The sequence below is a fragment of the Rhynchophorus ferrugineus genome, unplaced genomic scaffold, assembly GCF_030347505.1.
Source record: "Rhynchophorus ferrugineus isolate W39M unplaced genomic scaffold, kcgeb_rfMv2 rfM8, whole genome shotgun sequence".
In the NCBI taxonomy this organism is placed as follows: Eukaryota; Metazoa; Arthropoda; class Insecta; order Coleoptera; family Curculionidae; genus Rhynchophorus; species Rhynchophorus ferrugineus.
In genome coordinates this window covers 6,655,736-6,676,367 of record NW_027472587.1, presented here as the reverse complement: position 1 = coordinate 6,676,367, position 20,632 = coordinate 6,655,736, and the positions used below count along the sequence as shown (strand labels likewise).

General features: G+C 27.8%; 1 protein-coding gene across 3 annotated transcripts in view; it reads right to left on the bottom strand.

Moving 5' to 3' along the window:
- The window catches only part of Nckx30C, a 135,649-nt gene that overhangs the window by 112,605 nt on the left and 2,412 nt on the right, over window positions 1-20,632 (bottom strand). For all 3 annotated transcript variants that reach the window (XM_076411719.1, XM_076411718.1, XM_076411720.1), the window contains exon 2: window positions 16,420-16,443. In XM_076411719.1, coding sequence (XP_076267834.1) covers window positions 16,420-16,443 — 24 coding nt within the window. The remainder of the gene's footprint in view (window positions 1-16,419; window positions 16,444-20,632) is intronic.

The following is a 20,632-nucleotide window of genomic DNA, read 5'->3' as shown; positions in this document are numbered from 1 at the left end:
TATCTAATAGAGAGTAAATTAATACACTAGTGTTAATACTGCAGATTTTCAAACATTATTTAACAAGCACACAACATGCCGCAAAAATTCTGTCATCATATACTGTAAAGATATCATACGTCATCATAAGACATCATAAGTAATATAAATGATAATCAATCTGGTGAGTTGATGACTCTTCAATGCAGATCGATTGGTCACCAAAAAATCTGATATAAATGAATCCATTATTTGTTCGATATACAGGGCCAAATCAATTGATTGTTTGAGTACTTATTTGTACTTTACATACTTTGGATGCTATCTATAATATTCATAATTGTGTTATTGATGTCACGCCTTAAGTAGACCTAAAAAACTATATATATATATATATATATATATATATATATATATATATATATATATATATATATATATATATATATATATATGGATATATATATATATATATATATATATATATATATATATATATATATATATACAATAATATATATATACAATTTTATTGAAATAAGACTTCATTCCATAACTGTTAAAATAGCGCCAGTAATGGAATGAGTTATCTCCGAAGTGCTTCTGGCAATCAAATTTCTGTTTGGAAACCTTTTAAATCGCTCAGTGAAGCTTGTCGATTTCCTAATACAAAACCAATTAATTATCAATGAAATGGTTTGTTAAACATATTAGATTAAATGCATTATTAGTCATCACTAATGCTTTTGAGGATAAATCCTTCAATTAAGTGTAATTAATGGTAATTCCTCGATTGAATAATAATATTGTTATATTAATATTATTAAAGATAGTAGTAACTTACAATATTGACTTGAATGTGCTATTGTCAAAAATAAGTTATAGTCAATACAAAAAAAAGTTACTTAAGGAAAAAAATGTCCAGTAAAAACGTATTTTCATATTTCGTCTCCACTTCAATGTATTCATCAAATATTAACGTTGTAATATAGATATAACTGGTTAGGAATAACTGGATACCACGCTTAACAATATCCATTATTGTGAATACTAGTTTACTGCAAATTCAAAATTCTAAAAACTAACTTAAGAAAAATATATAATTAGCTTTATGATGTAATTAAATCTCTTCAGCTATTAAAATACATTTTAATATGAAACTTCAATAAATATTACATGATATGACTTATTTACATTATTTAAAAATAATTTTATGACATTCTTTCAAAAATAATCTTAGTTAAAGAAATAAAAACTAAAGAAAACTGGCAACACAGAACATTATTTGTAAGTATACTTAAAAATTAATTTCTTCTTTATTTAATATTATCGATATAGTAAATGTTGTTGAGTTTGGATTAAATAAAAACAAAATTTATATTATTTCTGATATTAATAGATATTAGAGTACGATTTGCGTTCAATAAGTCGTTGGAAAGAAATAAAGAAAAAAAGTAGTTCAGATATATTTTTTAAATGCAACAATGCATATTTAGCCAACTAGCATTGACTGAAGAATTAATGAATCCTTCTTCGCTTAGATGTTTACAGAATAAAACTTGCAGGTGTTACTAAAATTAGTAAATATTTTAATTGTAATAATTCGTATTTTAAATCCTCTTTTAATGAAAATTAATTTCCTTGTCCATCTAGTGTAACAACTACGGTTAATACTCTTCGTTATTTTATTTGGCTTTTATCAAGTAATCAGTGTAGATTAATCATGATACTGTCAATGTGTTTTCTTTAAAAACTACACTGTTTTGTTTGTTTTTGTATCTTGACTTCACTATACTTTTTTTCCACAGTTAAGCATAGATGTAAAGTGCAGATTTGCAATAAAAAAAGGATCAAAATAATATCAAGATCGGCTACGTAGTGTCTAAGCGGTACCAATATTGTCGAGATTCTTTTTCAAATGTTTAGTACAAAATTAAAACCATTGTATCTTGCGATATATCTGTTACCGCAATCATTAAAACCACTCAAAAATATTTCGTTGATATCAAACTCATTTACTTAATTGTAAAAAACAAATCCAAGAGTAAATGTACCTACTTTATGTGCGTATTTTTTATATTACTTCGACAACAAATATGTAATCAGAGCATAGGCTCAATTAAATTTTGAGCTATTTATGTCATCACACCATTTTTGATGCTACGAACTCTTACATTTTATAAGGACTTAGCTGAGCGTCCTACATTATTGAACGCTAATTTTCCTATTAATAATAGCAAATGTTATGAAATTCATTACAAAAAAGAAACAATCAAGAGGGTTTCAATCCGTTCATGCTCAAAAAGTAACTAACCAAACACCACTAATATTAAACTTAAATCATCAAAAAATTCTACGGAAAGAACAGTATCTGTAGAGTATCAATTTAGTTGCCCAGTCTACACGTTAAATATTCAGTTCATTACATTAAAAGATAAATGATAACATTTGGTTAACATGCATACATAAGCATATATCAGCTCTTTTCGCCAATTAAAATTCGCTCATAATTCTTCGGTATATGATGCACATTTATTTTTAGTAAAAGTTCGGATTATGTAATACTCTATGCATTCATAGTTTATATGTGTTTCCATTCATGTTCGCATTCTATGTCTTTATTAAGATTAACCATAACACTGAGCAATACACAAGAAATAATTAATTACATGCTGTTGGTTTCTTAGTGGGTTTTGAATTTTATAAAAAGTTCTTGCAGAAATATTCGCTTCCCTAGTATAAATATATATAAAAATTTATTTATATAAACTACTATTAAATAATATAAGCTGGGTGTTTGTACTTGTTACACGATTTGATTCATTTACTTTTTAATTATTTAATTATTTTTGTTTCTTTTTTTGTATCTTGACTACACTACCCTTTTTGTCCACAGTTACGCATATATGTAAAGTAAGTGCAGATTTGCAATAAAAAAGCATCGAAATAGTATCAAAATGGGCTACACAGTGTCTACGCGGCACCAATATTGTCGAGTCCTTTTTCTCACTTGTTATTTCATACTTTTTCAAATATTTAGTACAAAATTAAAACCATTATATCTTGCGATATATCTGTTACTTTGATCATTAAAACCATTCAAAACTATTTCGTTGATCACACATCAATCACTTAGGATGCAACAACATCATCTAATTTCCTATTTTGTAGACATATTGATTAAACTCATTTACCTACTTATAAAGAACAAATCCAAGTGTAAATGTACCTACTTTATGTATGTATTTTTTAAATACTTCGACAATAAACATGAAATCATAACATAGACTCAATTAAATTTTGAGCAGTTAAATTATTCATCAGACCATCTTTGATGCTACGAACTCTTACATTTTCTAAGGACTTGATTGAGCGGCCTACGTAATCGAACACTAATTTCACTATTGACAATAGCTAAACGCTATGAAATTCATTATAAGAAACAGAAACAATCAAGACGGTCTCAATCCGTTCATGCTCAAAAAGTAACTAACCAAACACCACTAATATTAAACTTAAATCATCAGAAAATTCTACGGAAAGAACAGTATCAGTAGAGTATCAATTTAGTTGCCTAGTCTACACGTTAAATATTCAGTTCATTACATCAAAACATAAATGATAACATTTGGTTAACATGCATACATAAGCATATACCAGCTCTTTTCGCCAATTCGAATTCGCTCATAATTCTTCAGTATATGATGCACATTTATTTTCAGTAAAAGTTGGGATTTTGTAATACTCTATGCATTCATAGTTTATATGTGTTTGCATTCATGTTCGCATTCTAGGTCTTTATTAAGATTAACCATAACACTGAGCAATACACAAGAAACAGTTAATTACATGCTGTTGGTTTCTTAGTGGATTTTGAATTTTATAAAAAGTTCTTGCACAAATATTCGCTTTCTTTGTATAAATATCTATATAAAAATTGATTTATATACACTACTATATAAATAATATAAGCTAAGTGTTTGTACTTGTTACACGATTTAAGTGATCTACTTTTTAATTATTTGTGGTATCAACTAATATCTATTTTAAATGAGAATGTGTCGAAACTATTATCATGTAATTATGATGATTAAACGTGATTTGTGCAAAAGCTTCCTAGTTTTCGTTTCAACTATAAGAACTGGCAATATGCTAAAGTATACTGAGAAGAAGACTTGCTTCAGAATAGAAATGTTTAGTTGTGCTCCATCGTTTTAAAATATCTCGATTAAATATTATTGCGGATAAAAAAAACGTTAACTCAAAAGCTGAATCAGTAACTTCTAACGTTACAATCCTATTATACAAGCGTATATAAATTTAGGACAATAGTAGCAATCTATTGTGCGAATTAAATGCTGTTAAAAATTCTGTGCGAAATAATTTTAAAACGATTTGAGCTTGAAAGTTAGGAGATACATTGAGAACAAAGGGTAGGCAACAATAAATTCTATACTCTACTGACCTTTTCATTGTCTAATATGACACTGACTGAAGTTGACTGAAAACAAATAAAATAAACGCTTTAATATATTAATATGCTATAGGGAATAATATATGCCACATACATAATTTATATTGAGATGCACTAATCAATATAATCAACAAATTGTAGTAATTATTTTTATTTTACCTTTATTACTTGAAAAAAATATTTCTGATAAATTAATTTTCAATAGTGTACTACATATAAGATATCTTTAAATCTTCAATCGTCAATATATTCTAGAGAACATATCATTAAGAAAAATCTTTGGAAAGTACGGGAGCTATTTTGTAGATTTCTTGGTACCTGAGATACGTGAAATGTACAATAATTATCGACACAAACTGTTGAAAAGTGATCTCCTGAATCTTAGTGACTAGTGAAAATGAATTTTTAAAAACTTTTTTGATTATTTTTGGTTTGGTATGTGCAGGACGCCTTACTGGATAAACAGTTCAAAACGCTGGAGACTTAATTCCTAGTCATGCTTGATCAGTAGTCAGTTTATATTTTGTCGAATCAAGTATTTAAATTATGTACAGGCTGGAATGACAGTATCGTTTGTACGGTTAATTCAACAATTCGCCAGTAAAATTTAAAAAATTAAGTATCTATTTTAGCCCCAACACTTGATATGCTACGACTACCTAAATATTACTCAAATATTGCCACTCAAGTTATAACAGAACCTCCCCCATGTTTGACTCTAGGAATCAGGTCATTACCGTGAATGCTGTCGCTCGTGTAATGCTTCAATAATTCAACTGTTTTCGTTTTGCAACGATTTAATCTATTTTAACCGTCGCAGAACAAAGCGTATAATACACTCAAATATAACCTACAATATTTGGCATGTAAACTGAGCAATAAAGATATACTATATTCTATAGTCTTCATATTATTTTGTCTATCCCCTGTATATCTTGCGACTATATATATGGCCTTAGTTCTTCAGAGAATCATTATAGCGTATGTATGTATATATTACACTGAAATTAGTTAGTGGGATGTCTTGACATAGTTGCATCTTCTTTCCATAAAATAAAATAGTTATAATATGTGAAGGGTTTAAAACATCAAAATCTTGTCCATTTTTGTTAGACTATGTACAAACCGAGATTCGATTTACAAGATGAGATCCGAAATCAGATCTCGGGTTGCAATATCCGTTTTTTAGTGATTCGGAGTATATACGCTCTAAAACGCCTAATAGCAAAAATTTTACCAAAACTCCTTTTATTAAGAGTTTAACATTTATATACAGATTTAGGTTAGAGAGTTGACCAAAAGGGGGCCAACCAACAATTATGAGATAGCGTACTCCCGGCTTATACATTCGGTGATTAGGGCAACATCGCGGAATAATAATTCGGTTTGGTTGTTACTCATAGCTTACGTTTGAATATCAGCTTCACAAAATAATATGAAAGCATCATAAGGAATTATAAATTATTAATTTTAATTTAGTATTACTAATTTGCATCATTCCGTACAGAATTGAATATCGATAAAACTTATTAGGTAGAATTTTGTTTTATATTGTTTTCAACTATTCTTATAATGTGATTTTATGATAGTTTATCTTATCAATGGTGATCATTGAAATTAAATGATACATACGTTACATCAGATATCATCGAAATTGCCGGCTAATAATATTAATAACAATTATGGAAATATGAATGGTAATTTCCATAGTTAGAATTTTTGAATATAAAAAATACAGTAAGGTAAATGCAAACTGAAAGTTAAATTAGAAACGAAAACAAATAATTCAATATGTAAACTGGTAAGTGTAAAATTGTTACATAGAATTAGTAGATTCATTTTAGAAGTTAATTGTATAGGAAGATAAAATTACGGTTATATATAAAATTTAAAAAAAATTAATTAATAAATTATTGATTTATAATCTGATAATGTCAATAAAAACCCATATCCATTATTTTGATTTTATTATAATATATTTAAAAATTAAGAATATAATCATTCTGAGCTATATAACTGCAATATTTTAACTCAAATAAATCAAGGTATTATTTTAAATATATTAATGAATTAAATTTTATACTTTTTTTCGTTTTTCGTTGATTTATTTCATTATTCATTACAATTACTTGTTATCACTATTAAGATTTTGCTGTTATTTGTTTTTATGTAATTTATTATCTAAATTGTTGTCTATACCAATTCAAACTGTTGGTTGCCAATATAAATAAATATAAGTTACTTTAAAATTAATATTTTGCATATATTTTAGAGTGAATTACATTATTGCTAGTTGTTCATCTTTATTTTAACCAAAAATCACAAATCAAGGCTATTCAATAATAATAATTTATTCCTCTTGAGGACTTCCCGACCTATCACAACCACCGAAATATGTAGTGGGCTTTAGTTCTAATCTATCAGGGCACCTAAAAAGTTTTAAGTTTACATAATTATATTTCTGAAGTAAAACGTTAGAGTCTAGAGCTGTAAACAAAATTCGAGTGAAGGCCTTTGTATGTGTTGACGACCTTAAATACAAATAAGAATATATTATTACTGCGTTCATAGAGGCTCCATAATGAAAGTAACCATAGTGAATGAGCTCATTTTTTTTCACAAATATATATTTCAGTGTACTTCTGTACAATGGCGTGAAGTGTCTTTAAGTAGAGTAATGAAAATTATGTATATTTGCCAATATTTATATTACGCTATTACCAAATATTAAAAAGATAAGCAATTGGCAACGAGGAAAACGCAGCAAAATTTGAACTATACATTTACAGACTGCTTACTGAACGTTAAAAACATTAGTAACCCGTATGTTATCGATTGCTGTAAAATATAAAGTCCTTTAACTATTCTTTCGTCTTTGGGTTCATATAGTAATTACAATTATGTATATTTGTAAATTTTTATATTAGTCTATTAGCAAAAATCAAACAGACAAGCAATTGACAAGGGGAAAAATATATTTACCGAACGTTAAAAACGTGGGTAACCTCTAATTTGTTGATTAATTTTAAATGGCGAGATAGGGTCCTTTAACTCTTGACTGAAATACAGTTAGATATCTCGCTTAAATTTTATGCCAAAAATTATATTCCTTCTACTAACTGTATTCGCAACTAATTGACGACCAATGATTAATATACATTATTGCTTAAACAATACATTGTTTTGTTTTCTAAACCCCGCTTATAAAATACGTATTGATTGAGTAAAATATTTGATTGTTCACAATTTTGTTATTGTAATTATATACAGATTTTAAATGTTTATTGCCATAATATATTAATCATATATAATATACAAAATATATCATTTATATTTTATCAATTCATTATATAATTTCGATAACGCAAGAAGTTCTCGTTATAGTTGGTATTATGCGTCAACTTATAAGCCATAATCGACTATCTATACTATAATGTTTTATTACTAAATATATCATATTTTATATTATATATTAATGTTATTGAATAAATTCTAAGAATTAATTTTGCTGAATCCCTATTAAATTGTATTCATTTTCCCCAAATGAGTTTGTCTATACCTGGGCACTTGTGGTAACTAATTCTCTTAAAAAAACTCATATTCATATTTTTTAAGACAAAAAGTAAGTGCTTATAAGGACGAGTTTTTCCTTGAAATGGTGAAAATTAAAATGTCATATCTATCTATTTTTTGTTAATTGAAAAATGTTTTATAAATAAGGTTAGTTGTAACTATTAACAATCATATAACAGAATTAAATTAATAATTCAAATGGGATTATTATAATATAAGATTCTACAATATCAGTTCTTCGAAACAAAATAACTGTGATAAAATTCTCAGAACTTAAAAGTAACTGGTGCTTATGAAACTAAGAATATTGCAAATTTTTCTATTATCAATAAAATATTACATCCAGTATGTCGTAAAAGTATTAGACATTAAACATATTTAGGTTAACTATTACGGAAGAAAATTTGAAATTAATACATTTTTTATGGAATTTATTTAATGGTATTTTATTAAAATATCAAGTTAATAAATAATTACAGAAACAAAAATATAAATCTTAAAACATTTTATTTAGTCAAGTCTTAATAGGCGTTAACTTAAATCTGATAATCTCGAACCAATATATATTTAAGCCATACCATTAACGTTACAATAACGTTATAACGTTATTAACGTTATAATAAAGTCATTGTCCCTTTGAAGCATGTACAGATTCATTCCTAAATACGGCAACAGTTTTCACCCTAAAAATTGTTTTCTTTTTATTACTAAAAACCTAATTTAAATTACTGTATTAAGTGAATCTCGGGTTGCTATAGTTATGACATGGAGCTCATCTTGTATTGCATATATATATATATATATATATATATATATATATATATATATATATATATATATATATATATATATATATATATATATATATATATATTGTATATTCTATTATTATTCTTATATTCTTTAAAGTTTCATCAGTTGGTGACCCACATATTGCAAAACATAAAAAAAAACATTTCATTTTTTCCTACGATCGAGTGTTTCCCGAAACTTTACCAAACGCCTACCACCATCTGATAGCTTGTGTTGCGTCGGGGGCGAACCGTGACTTTCTAATCTGACCTTTCTGCCGCCCTCCCCAGCCAAGGCAGAAATCCAGCTCGGCGTTTGTATATTTCTATAAATAAAATCGATGTTTGCATGTCTGGTCAAATTTCGATTCTACATCCGGTCCAAATGACATTCTCGTAATGGTATTTTATGATAAAGCGTCGACGAATAAGTACCAGCCTTGACCCCGAAGACAAATTGCATTATTGATTCTGCGTTTTTTTTTTCTTCCATCGTTAATATTTAAGTAGTTTAATGGAATTCTAATGGACACCATTAACCCTGTCTAAATTCGAAAACGCTAAGCACTCACTTGAGCTGCTTACAAAAAATATTGAATAAATTTAAAACTACAAATCGAAAATGGATAAAAGTTGTACGTGACCTTGAACAGAATATTCTAATGACATATTTACCTTAAGGTAAGCACAAATATAAAGACACAGAAGAGGAAGTTAAATGAGCGTAATCTTAACTACGTTTCCACAATGAGACTTGTTCAGCCATGAAAGCAATAACAATTGACAGATTTTTCGGCTTTATTGGCTTTATTCTGAAATATTAGATTATATTTTATTTTTTTACCATTTTGTGCATAATTTTAACGATATTTATTGTTATGACGTCATTTTTATAGAGTTTACGGTGAACATTATTTGTTTAAGTGTAAAACTCCACAAGGTAGTGTACTGGACCTAGTCCTATGTCTTCTCTACACAACCGATCTACCTACAACAAAAGTAACTACTGAGTCCACATACGCAGACGACACTACGGTCTTAGCCTCTCATGAAAATCCTACCTACAAACACACCCGAATCAAATACAAATGTGACTAAAAACATGGTGTGCTAAAGCCAACGAAACAGCGTTCCATAGAAGAACATGTCCACCAGTCTATATCAATAATTGTCAACTCCCGCAAACAGAGGATGCTAGATATCTTGGTAAGCATCTAAATCGACGCTTAACTTGGAAAAAGCACAAACTCACCAAACGGAAACAACATAGACTTAAACTTTACCAAATGTATTGACTTATCGGGCGCAAATCCTAGTTATAAGATAACCAGATATTTCTATATAAATCCATACTCAAACCTATTTGTTCATATGGAATCCAACTATGGGGAACCGCTAGCAAGTCTAATTTATTCATTATTCATCTTCCAACATAAAGTGTTGCGTAACTGAAAGTGATTTTACATAATTATAAAAAATATAAAACGAAATAAAAGTAGTATTGATGGATGTAAATCTCTTTTCAAAGTATCCTGATCTAGTCCAACAACACTATAAAATTAATAATTAGGTGTTGTTTGTTTTGATGGATGCCAAAATCAATAGAATTTTAAAGAGCAATTCTATACACATTCTTATATTAAATGTTATTGTACAAATAAATAATGTTTCATTAATGTTGCTTAAAGTGGATATAATTTACATCCGTTATATTTAATACCTTAAAAAATAATAGAAGGAATTAGATTATTGTGCTGATATGAACTATTTCTCATATTCATTAAACATATCGACTGTCAGATTACATAGTCTTTAGAAAACGTGGTTACAATTTGGAGAAAAGCGTATTTAAATTGTATATTTTGTTAACATATTATAGTCATTATATATTATCATAATTATTTTAATTGCTTATTCTTTACTTTAATATACCATTTGTTATATTTTATACTAAAATTGTAAATATTCCTTCATCTATTATAATAAAAAAAATACGTACTTGCAAATATATTAAAATCAAACCAAATTATCTAAAATGTATTTATATAATTTTCTACGCATATAATTGTCTTAGGTTAACCGTTTTACTTGACCCGTAATAAGTCGTTTCAAAAATAGCTCAACATTTCGTTTTGGCAACAGCAAATTGAAATTTTTTCTGGTTATTCTTGTAATACCCAAACCAAATGAAATATGTCTGTCTACTTCGATATTTTTAAAAATATCATCAGGTTTCACCACGATTAGCCGGACAGGACGAGGTTCATCTTTAACATCATCCTGTCATAACATAACACTACTTATTAAAATAAACACACCACAGAATATTCGGCAAGCTTGCATTTTTCCTTTCTGTGAAGTAAAAAATCCAAATATGGCGAAAATAATCTGGAATGTCCATTTTCACTGCGTAATGACGTTTAGCTAAGTAAACAAACGACGCTACATTTATATATTGAATACTCTATGGATACTATAATGAAGTCATCATTTCTCCATTGAATAAGTAATACTAGAGATGTTCTCCCAGTTTTTACTCTGTATATTATCTCTTATTAACACTGCTGTTACCTTTAACGCATCCCTTTTATCATTGAGGTTTGAGAGCGCCTCTTGAGAAGATGACTTTGATGTTTTGTTTTCACTACTGTACTGTACCCTGCCAATGTAGTCTGTTCTTCTTTGAAGAAACAGGAGAACTGCTAAAGAAGCTTCTTAAGTTGTATCCATTCTAAAGAAGAACATGTTTGACAATATTTATTCTCTTTCGAGTTTCCTCTTTTGGATGAGTTACCTTTATATCCGTAATTTTCTATGGTCTGCTACCTGTCAAAAAGGGGTATGTATATAGATTCATAGAGTAAATGTTATTAGAAATATGTGGTTTTAAGGCCACCTATTAGGAAAACTTAATTTAATTTATCCCTAACCTTATACTATGCTTTTTAATATTTAATATTGATCAGTTTTGTACATATCTTTATTTATGCCACCGTTCGTTGATCACAAAAAATGAATGAAATAAATATATTGTATAAACATATTAAATAAATAATTCATGGCCAAAATACCTCATCTATATGTATACACAGCAATGAAACTTAGCAGACTACAGATTTTTCATTTCAACTCTTAATAAAAATAAATCTTTAACTTTTATATTTTACGATTCATGTTAAATTACAAAGAAATAGTTATTCTTTTTCCATTCCTCTTGAATAGGTTAATTGTTCAACAATGTTAAATTGTTTACCATTTGAGTAGCGAGTACTAACTTGCCCCAATAATTTTTAATAACAATCAAGGGAGCAGGCAAAATTTGAATATTTTGTTCTGAAAAACTTTTCACAAAGGCATGTCAAAATAAACTGTCTTGAGAATCATTTTTCACAAAGGCATGTCAAAATAAAATGTCTTGAGAATCATTTTTCATTTTTCATCATTTGTGTAGTGTTTTTTTCCTAAAAAGTAATGTTTATTGATAAAATAATATGTACCGTCTAAGCGTTTTTAATAAAGTATGAAATTATTGCAAGTACAATTAACATAATAAACAAAATTATGGTAAAGAAAAAATATGAATAATATTGAAATTCGACTCGTTGGAAGATTATGGTAAGAATATGTCATAAAACTCTTATGTTATAGGACTCTAGTATTCTATTTATAGATTCCTGAAGAAACTACAAATATTTATTTTTCTATAACGATTACCAAATAATCAAAAACCAGATATATTCAATCCCAAGAGAAAAGAATTTATATGTATAAATTTTACTATGAGGTAGACATAATAAAACCTTTAATTAAGAATATTACCTTCATTTGGTGGCACAAAATGTATAAATGGGGTTATCAGGTAATTCATCCGTCAATGATAAAGACAAGAATTATATAAACACGTATGAATATGTATTTACTACATGGTGTATGATTATATTCTAGAAATTTTACTACTATTTTGAAAGTCGAGTATTTGTTAACTGTGTTTAAATTATTTCAGACACAATGGCTAAGTACTATGAACAAATAAAAGCTGACAAGTAAAAGATTATTTGGACGGAAGAGCCACAGTCCTTATTAAAGGATATTATGCTGGCATTTTTCCAAATTATAAAGTAAAAAATAAACTTGCTAACAAACATATTTGAGACATATCATGGAAAATATGAATGAGTAACACTTTGAAACCGCAGTGATATATCTGCTATCTAAAGAACATTAAAGGTTTCTAAAATTACTGTATTTAATGAGTTTTACTTTATATTTTAGATCGAAAATATGGTAGTCGTTTAGAAAAAAAGCTAAAAACCGATTGTCAAGTATAGTGGATTAATGGGTGGTTATTTTTACATGTTGATATGTTCGGTCCATTTAAAAATGTTTGCACTCTTCTATGAATTAAATAATATTTATGATGTTATTGTATTATTTCATTATTCACATATTACTATTTGTAGTATTTAAACAAAAATATATATCGAAAAATAATGTTTCAACAACCCTTAGTAAACTTAATATTTTTATATCGTTAATACTTATTTTATATGACATTATTATTGAACATATTTTTGCTTACCAGTTGAAGTTTTATACTATGAAGAGTATCAATAAATGTAATTCCTTTCAATGAAAATTAAAAAATGATCTCACATTTTTATGACACGGTTTTTTAATTACCATTTGCAAAATAGAAATCAAAGTTAAATATTATTAATTCAGATTTCCTAACAAGGTTCTTGTAAGAATCATTATATATGTATAAAATCATTAATAGATATTAAATACATATTTATTATTCAAAAACATCTTTATAGTAATAATGAAATTACAAAGAACAACAGGTTTATTTTCTCGAAGGCAAAACATGTCACATGTCTTTCATAATCCCGCCAATTTTTTCTACGTTCGCTCAAATTTATTGGGCAGATCCGCGGCTCCTAGAACGACGGTCTGTTCGTCGCCAAGCGCTGAAAATCATGCGGCGAACACTGGAACTAAGCAAAGTGCATGCGCATTAACACTTTGAAGCAATTTTGAAACCTGTTCAGCACTATGTCCGCCGAATTCGGTTCTCGAATGCTCAGGTCTGTACCCACCATTAGATTTAGATAACTGATCAATTTTACATAATTTATAATATAAAATTCCCCAGAAATTAATACCACGTCCTCCACCAAATAGTTTTTTACTTTTCAGCCAATATGTTAATAACGTAATAGCGCATTGTATCTAAAATCAACTTACATAAATTTCTGAACTGTTGCCATCAAATTCAAGGCATTTTTTCATCAATATTAGGAACCTACGTATCGAAGCCCAACCAAAATCGCTTTAGAAATAACTTTTTGTGTCCGCTAGTTGGAAATCCACTACTGGCAAAGGTTAAAGGTACGAAAGTTATGATTTTATCGACTCAATTTTTCACGAAATTACATTTTATGTTGGTTATTGTGGACTTTTCGATGTAATAAATATCACAAGCATGTTTATAAGTTGAAAATAATTTATTACCGTTATGTTAATGTGATTTTTTTGTTGTATCTCATAGTTATACGATTAGAAATCAATTTTTTTATAGGAAAACTAGTAATTTTATCATAAAATATGATTATGTTTATTGAGTAAACATTTCAATATATGCAAACATATATGTATTTTGACAATTAGAAAACAATATTAAACTCAATTATCTACTACATACATAGATTTAAATGTAAATATTGCGAGACAGCAATATAACGTTTATGTCAAAAAGCAATTAAAATACATGCGAACTGAATATGAATAGAGGTGTTCGACTATATATATAACCCTACAAAATGACGCTGCAGTTTACTGGTTTTATTATAAAACGGATACCGCGAAGAATAGGACTTTTTATAAAACAATAAATCACACATTGAATGGCTTATTTACTTCCATGTTATTACGTACTAATAATGGCTTAAAAACATCTTTAATATAAATAACCATTGTCATTAAACAATATGAACAAAATTAAGATTCCTAATTTAGAATTTTATTCTGAAAAGTCCATTTTCATTCAGAAGAATTAAAATAATAATACATATTAAATGGCGAAGGAGAAGAAAGCAACGATTAAAAAAAGCATCACAACTTTAAACAAATTTCGTACAGAATTTTATAAATGTAATTATCAAATAATTCTGTTAAAACGTGTTCTAATTTAATAAAGACATCACATTTGATATTTATTAAAGACCATAGAGAAGTGAACATGAAGTAATACATAATAGGCTAATTGAGGGCATGCGCACTTAAATAAAATGAATAGCATTTCAATTTAGTTTGGCTATGTAGTAATTTTTCGCTGTCTATAAACTTGTATTTCGTTGAAAAGTATATTTAGCTAACAATATTGTTTCTATTTGAAAAACAATTCATCACAACGCAATTACTATTATCAATATTTCAGAAGAATTAGTGAAGTTGAAAATTGAACAACTTAATTGAAAATAAAATAAAATCTAATGATAAAATATAACTAATAGATACTTATTATGTTGCTAATATTATAACTTTCTCCTTCACAAAATAACTTAACATAATATAAATAAAAGTCTTTAACTGAGGTATTGGAAACTCTATATCAATTCGCTGCAATATTTTCAGTATTCGTTAACTATTCGTTACATATTCTTATCAAACGTACATGTTTCATCATATTTCATATTGATTAAACATTATATTTCTCAATAATCACTAAGGAAAATAACATTAATAATGATATATACAAGTTTAAGATATACTACCAAATAATGTTCGGAAACTAGTTACATTTTACATTACCTGCCATTATATGAGCATTAAAATTATTATAATCTCTAAAATCACATCTAGGATATATTGTAACTTTTATTCAAACTTCATAGTTACGTTTTCGAATAAATTTTATACCAATAATACTGACCGATACTTCCTTGGATTCATAAACTCGATTTGTCATCACAGATTCGCTATAATTTGTTGATTCCTTAAATTACCAATAAAAAAACTAGTGTTCTGTTTTTTTCTCAATTTCATCAAATTTTTTGAATCATATATAAGTTAACAAGTAAGTGGAAATATAACCTCAGAATTAACAAATAATAAACATAATCAAATGAAAATTATTGTAATGCTCATGCGCACAACGAATTAATCATAAATTGTATCTTGTTTTTGATTTAATATTATAAAAATTAATATTTACAACTTTAGTAAATATTTTATGTCCAAATACACACACAAAGATGAAAATGGAGACAGAGAGATATTCTTAAAAAATATATTAATCACAATATAAATGACAAATCAAAATGAGAAAGACTGAAACCATAACCTAATTATTGTATGATGACTAATATGTGTAAATATATTCAACGCTACATGATATTTTAACGTAAAAAAAACAATCATTACTTATAATTAAGCATGCATCAGAAGGTCACGACATACGAAAACATAAGCGAAACATAAATAAACGAGTCGAGATTATAAACAAATTAGTCAGTGGGACGATGAAGCTTTAGTGGCATGCAAGAGAAGCGGGGAGAATAAAAAGGGGTGAGAAATGAGAAAGAAAGAGCTCTCACTCACCAGAGTTTGTGCGGCGGCTTGATGCTGTAAATAAAGGAAGCATACATTTAGTACATACAAGAGAATATACAGAGCAGCAGTAGTGTCGACATTATCTCTTAGTATAGTATTAGTTGTACAAGAGAGATCGGTGCATCATGCAATAGGATTTTACTTTGACAGTATTTCACAATTCATTGTTAATGTTTTCAATCAGCATATCCTGCAATACACAAATTGTTACTCAGAAAAACCATAATTAATCTCTTACTAGAAAAAGTTAGTAACACATCACTCAATATAATAAACAACTTTTAAGAAAAATTCAACTTAATTAATCAAAATCCTTCCTGCATTACAGATCAGTCCAGGGCTCCACTGGTTACAATTATTTTATACATTTTTCATAGAATCATTTGAATTTACTTTCAAAATATACTTCAGTTTCAGCTATCACTCCTCATTTGAGCCAAACGTCTTTCATTGGCGCTTTGTTTTAAGTTCTAAAAACAGCCAATAGTCACTAGAGGCTATATCTGGAATATAGAGTGAGTCTTACTACAATTCGCTCATTTAACCTTTTTTTTTCATCGATTTATATTATTTTTCACATTTATATAACTTCATTAATTATATTTAACATTCTTTCTTGGTGAAACAGCACTTCTTCTTTTTCGTTTGAAGACTTTTTAAATTTATTCACTCAGATAATCCAATAAGTCAAGGTAGTTAATGAACCTTCTTTACCAGTTGATGATTTTTGTTCGCCTTGTGCGGCTTTCACTACGATCTAGCTCAGTTGCTGTACACTATGATCTAGCTAATGTTCTTTTTGATTCAGACATGTAGTAGTGACAGTTAAAAACGTCGACTTAAAAATCCTGTTTGTTAGGCAAACCGAAACAACAAAATATATTTCACTAAAACCACTGTAGCTTTTAAAACAAGTGCCAAATTGTCATAAAATGTTGGCGTGTGCTCTTTGAAGATTAGGACTACTAGATTATTTTCAGAAAAGTTAGGAGTTGATGTCAAATATAGTTCAGTCACGGAATTTATTATGAGTGATGTGTTGTATGAACATATTTACATTAGTGAAAAAAAACAGATAGACATGTTCGTTTAAATTCAGAAAACCGAATTCATTTTCATTCATCATCATTTTCAGAAAACATCAATTTATAATATAATATGATTTTGAACGTATTAAACTTGTGCTGAACGATTGTTTTTTATGTTCTACTGAAAGTAATCTGTTGAAAGGCACCGAGCTAGATGTACAGCTAATTATTAAACTATGCTAATGTACAATAGTTATACGTAATGGGTGATTTTTTCGATTTCTTGTGTCCATAATGTTAGCTACAGTTATATCTCAAACCTAAAGTAGAAAACAGAACAATAAACTCTACAAATTCTGATTTATTATTTTTATCAAAAGAGAAAACAATATCCAATTATTGTCGAACAAAGGAATAAAGTGCTAAGCTTTCCCTTTCTGTGTTTATCAAAATACGTGTCAAGAGAAAGCTCTAATTTGTTTATTGAATTTGCAACCTCTAAAGTAATTATTTCAAGCTACTCAATTTGGCAGAGCTAAAGATTGAAATAAATTTGTTCTTATTTCCTGCATATTGTCCACTAGCTATATTGCTTCCGTGCTGCTATTACTCTTATAACTTTTTTTCATATTTTAAACCGAAAATGAAGTTCTTAGTTGGTTACCAAAAAATATTGAAAGACATTTAATAACAACATAAAACCATTTGTGTTAATAAGTCATTTAACAAAATATTCAATACGTCTCGAGCATATATAATAAAACAATAATTTTTTGGCCATAATTCAACTCCATTCATACATTGATTTGCTTCAAAATATAGTTTTATTGATACGATTTTTTCTGACAGCCAACAGTCACTGGGTGCCATATTTGCTCTATATGGTTAGCGACAAAGCAATTCGAAGCCCAATTTGCTCAATTTGATTATCGTTTCCATAAAACTTGTAACATGCATTATCTTGGTGAAACAACACTTGTTGCTTTTGCATTCGAAGATTTCTATACATATTCTTCACTCAATCAATCAAATCAAATAATGTCATGTACTATTTATTGTTAATAGTTTTGCTATTATCAAGGTAGTCAATGAATAAAATTACATATGTATCCCAAAATGCGGAAGCCATAATCTTAAGCTTGAAGCCTGAACCACACAGATGATGATTCCACTGCCACCAAAACTGTTTATTTCACTTTAAAGCGTTCTGAATCATTGATGCATTTTTTTAATGACTGTGCAAATATAGCAACCATCATGAAAATTGCTTTCTCATTGATAAATTTTCATGCAAAATAGTGCATAAATTGTTTCCTGATATCTTCAGCTATACAGCTGTCCTACACAACCTAAATTAAAATCAGCCAAACCGATTTTATAGACTTTCTTGATGTTTTCAGGAACAGTAACAATTTCAGTGTCAATTTTTAATCAACATACGAAGTTATGTTTTATTAATTATTTGAAAATACTAATCTTTGTTTCAGTAAAACACTAGTAAAACTAGTTGATACAACACAATAACCTTTAAACCAAATGCCTCATTGTTATGAAATGTTGACCAGTATCTTTTGAAGGTTAGGTTTTAGCTCTTTTAAGTAGCGGCTTTTATTTATTTTTTTATTATTCGGCGCGGCGGACTATTCATTAAATTGATGCATTACTAAACCAAACCATGACCCATAAAAACACACTTGACTAATGTCTAATAAACCTAAAAAACTTTTCTTGCAAAAATTACGCACATCGGATAAACGGGAATGGATCAAGATACCTTTATCTCCTACCGTGCATATTTTATTTTTATCGCTTTTATGCACCTGCAAAAAGTAATCTGTCTCTGTCAGGCTTGCTTTTCGTAAAGCTTAAACCCAACTCTTATCTAACAGTTAAGATAAATTATACAAGAAGGTGGACCTAATCGATATGCATATTTACAAGGAAAGGGTCAAAAAGAAAGAAGGTTGGTAAATCTGTCAGAATTAATCTAAAATCGTTAATGTAAATTTAATGATTGTTTATTTATTATTGCATAATACTTAGTATATTAGAGCGAAATTTAACTTAAAAATATGTAAAATATTAAGTTTAAATTCACACGATAAAAACGATGAAATACATGTATATTTTTTCTAATTTCTACTGGGTTAGTATTAATTCTTGTTGATCGAAAATCAGTTTTAACAACTTATAGGGAGTGTTGTATAAAACAAAATTACTCTCTATAAATACTTGTAGACACTTGAAGATTCACAAAAATACTTTTAAAGATTTTATAAAACTACTAGAAAGGTATTAGTTGTAAAGTTTTAATTGTATTTTAGTATTTCATGTGTATTAACATGATATCTACTGGGTGAGTGGTAATTCCTTTATCGAAATGCAGTTTTAACAACTTTTAAAGAGAGTTTTATTAAAAAAATTATTCACTATAAATACTTGCAGATACCTGAAGATTCACAAAAGTACTTTTAAAGATTTTATGAGGCTATCAGAAAAGTATTGGTTGTTGTAAAGCTTTAGTTTTATTTTAGTATTTCATGTGTATTAACATTATTTTTTCTTATTTATCTACTGAGTTAGTGGTAATTCCTTCATCAAAATGCAGTTTTAACGGCTTATAAAGAATGTTGTAATAAACAAAATTACTCTCTATAAATACTTGAAGATACTTGTGGATTCACAAAAGTACTTTTGAAGATTTTATGAAACCACTAGAGTGGTACTGTATGAAATTTTTGTTTACATTTACCTATTAATTAATAGTTAATGTAAATATAGTATTTTAAATACTTAATACATTCAGGCTAAATCCATATAGAACTAATACATTTAGAGTTATTAAAACTACATATTTTCTGTAACCTTTAGATTCAAATTTCTGGACAATACCACTTTCTGTGGAATCCAAATAAATTCTCTCTCACAGTTGATCTACATATATAAAATACTGCTATATAAACGACAAAAGTTAAACGTTAAAAACAAAATTTGAATAACTTAGTGGTTGTTGTCAACGTCACTTTTACATATAAATTAATAACTTTCATTGAAATAGAACGTAACTTAATAGATCTTAATAGAACTAAAGGAATTAAAACATGTTAGTGATTGTTCCAATTTCAAAACAGATTAGGTTCTTAGATTATTCATAAACCATATTCTGTAATAAA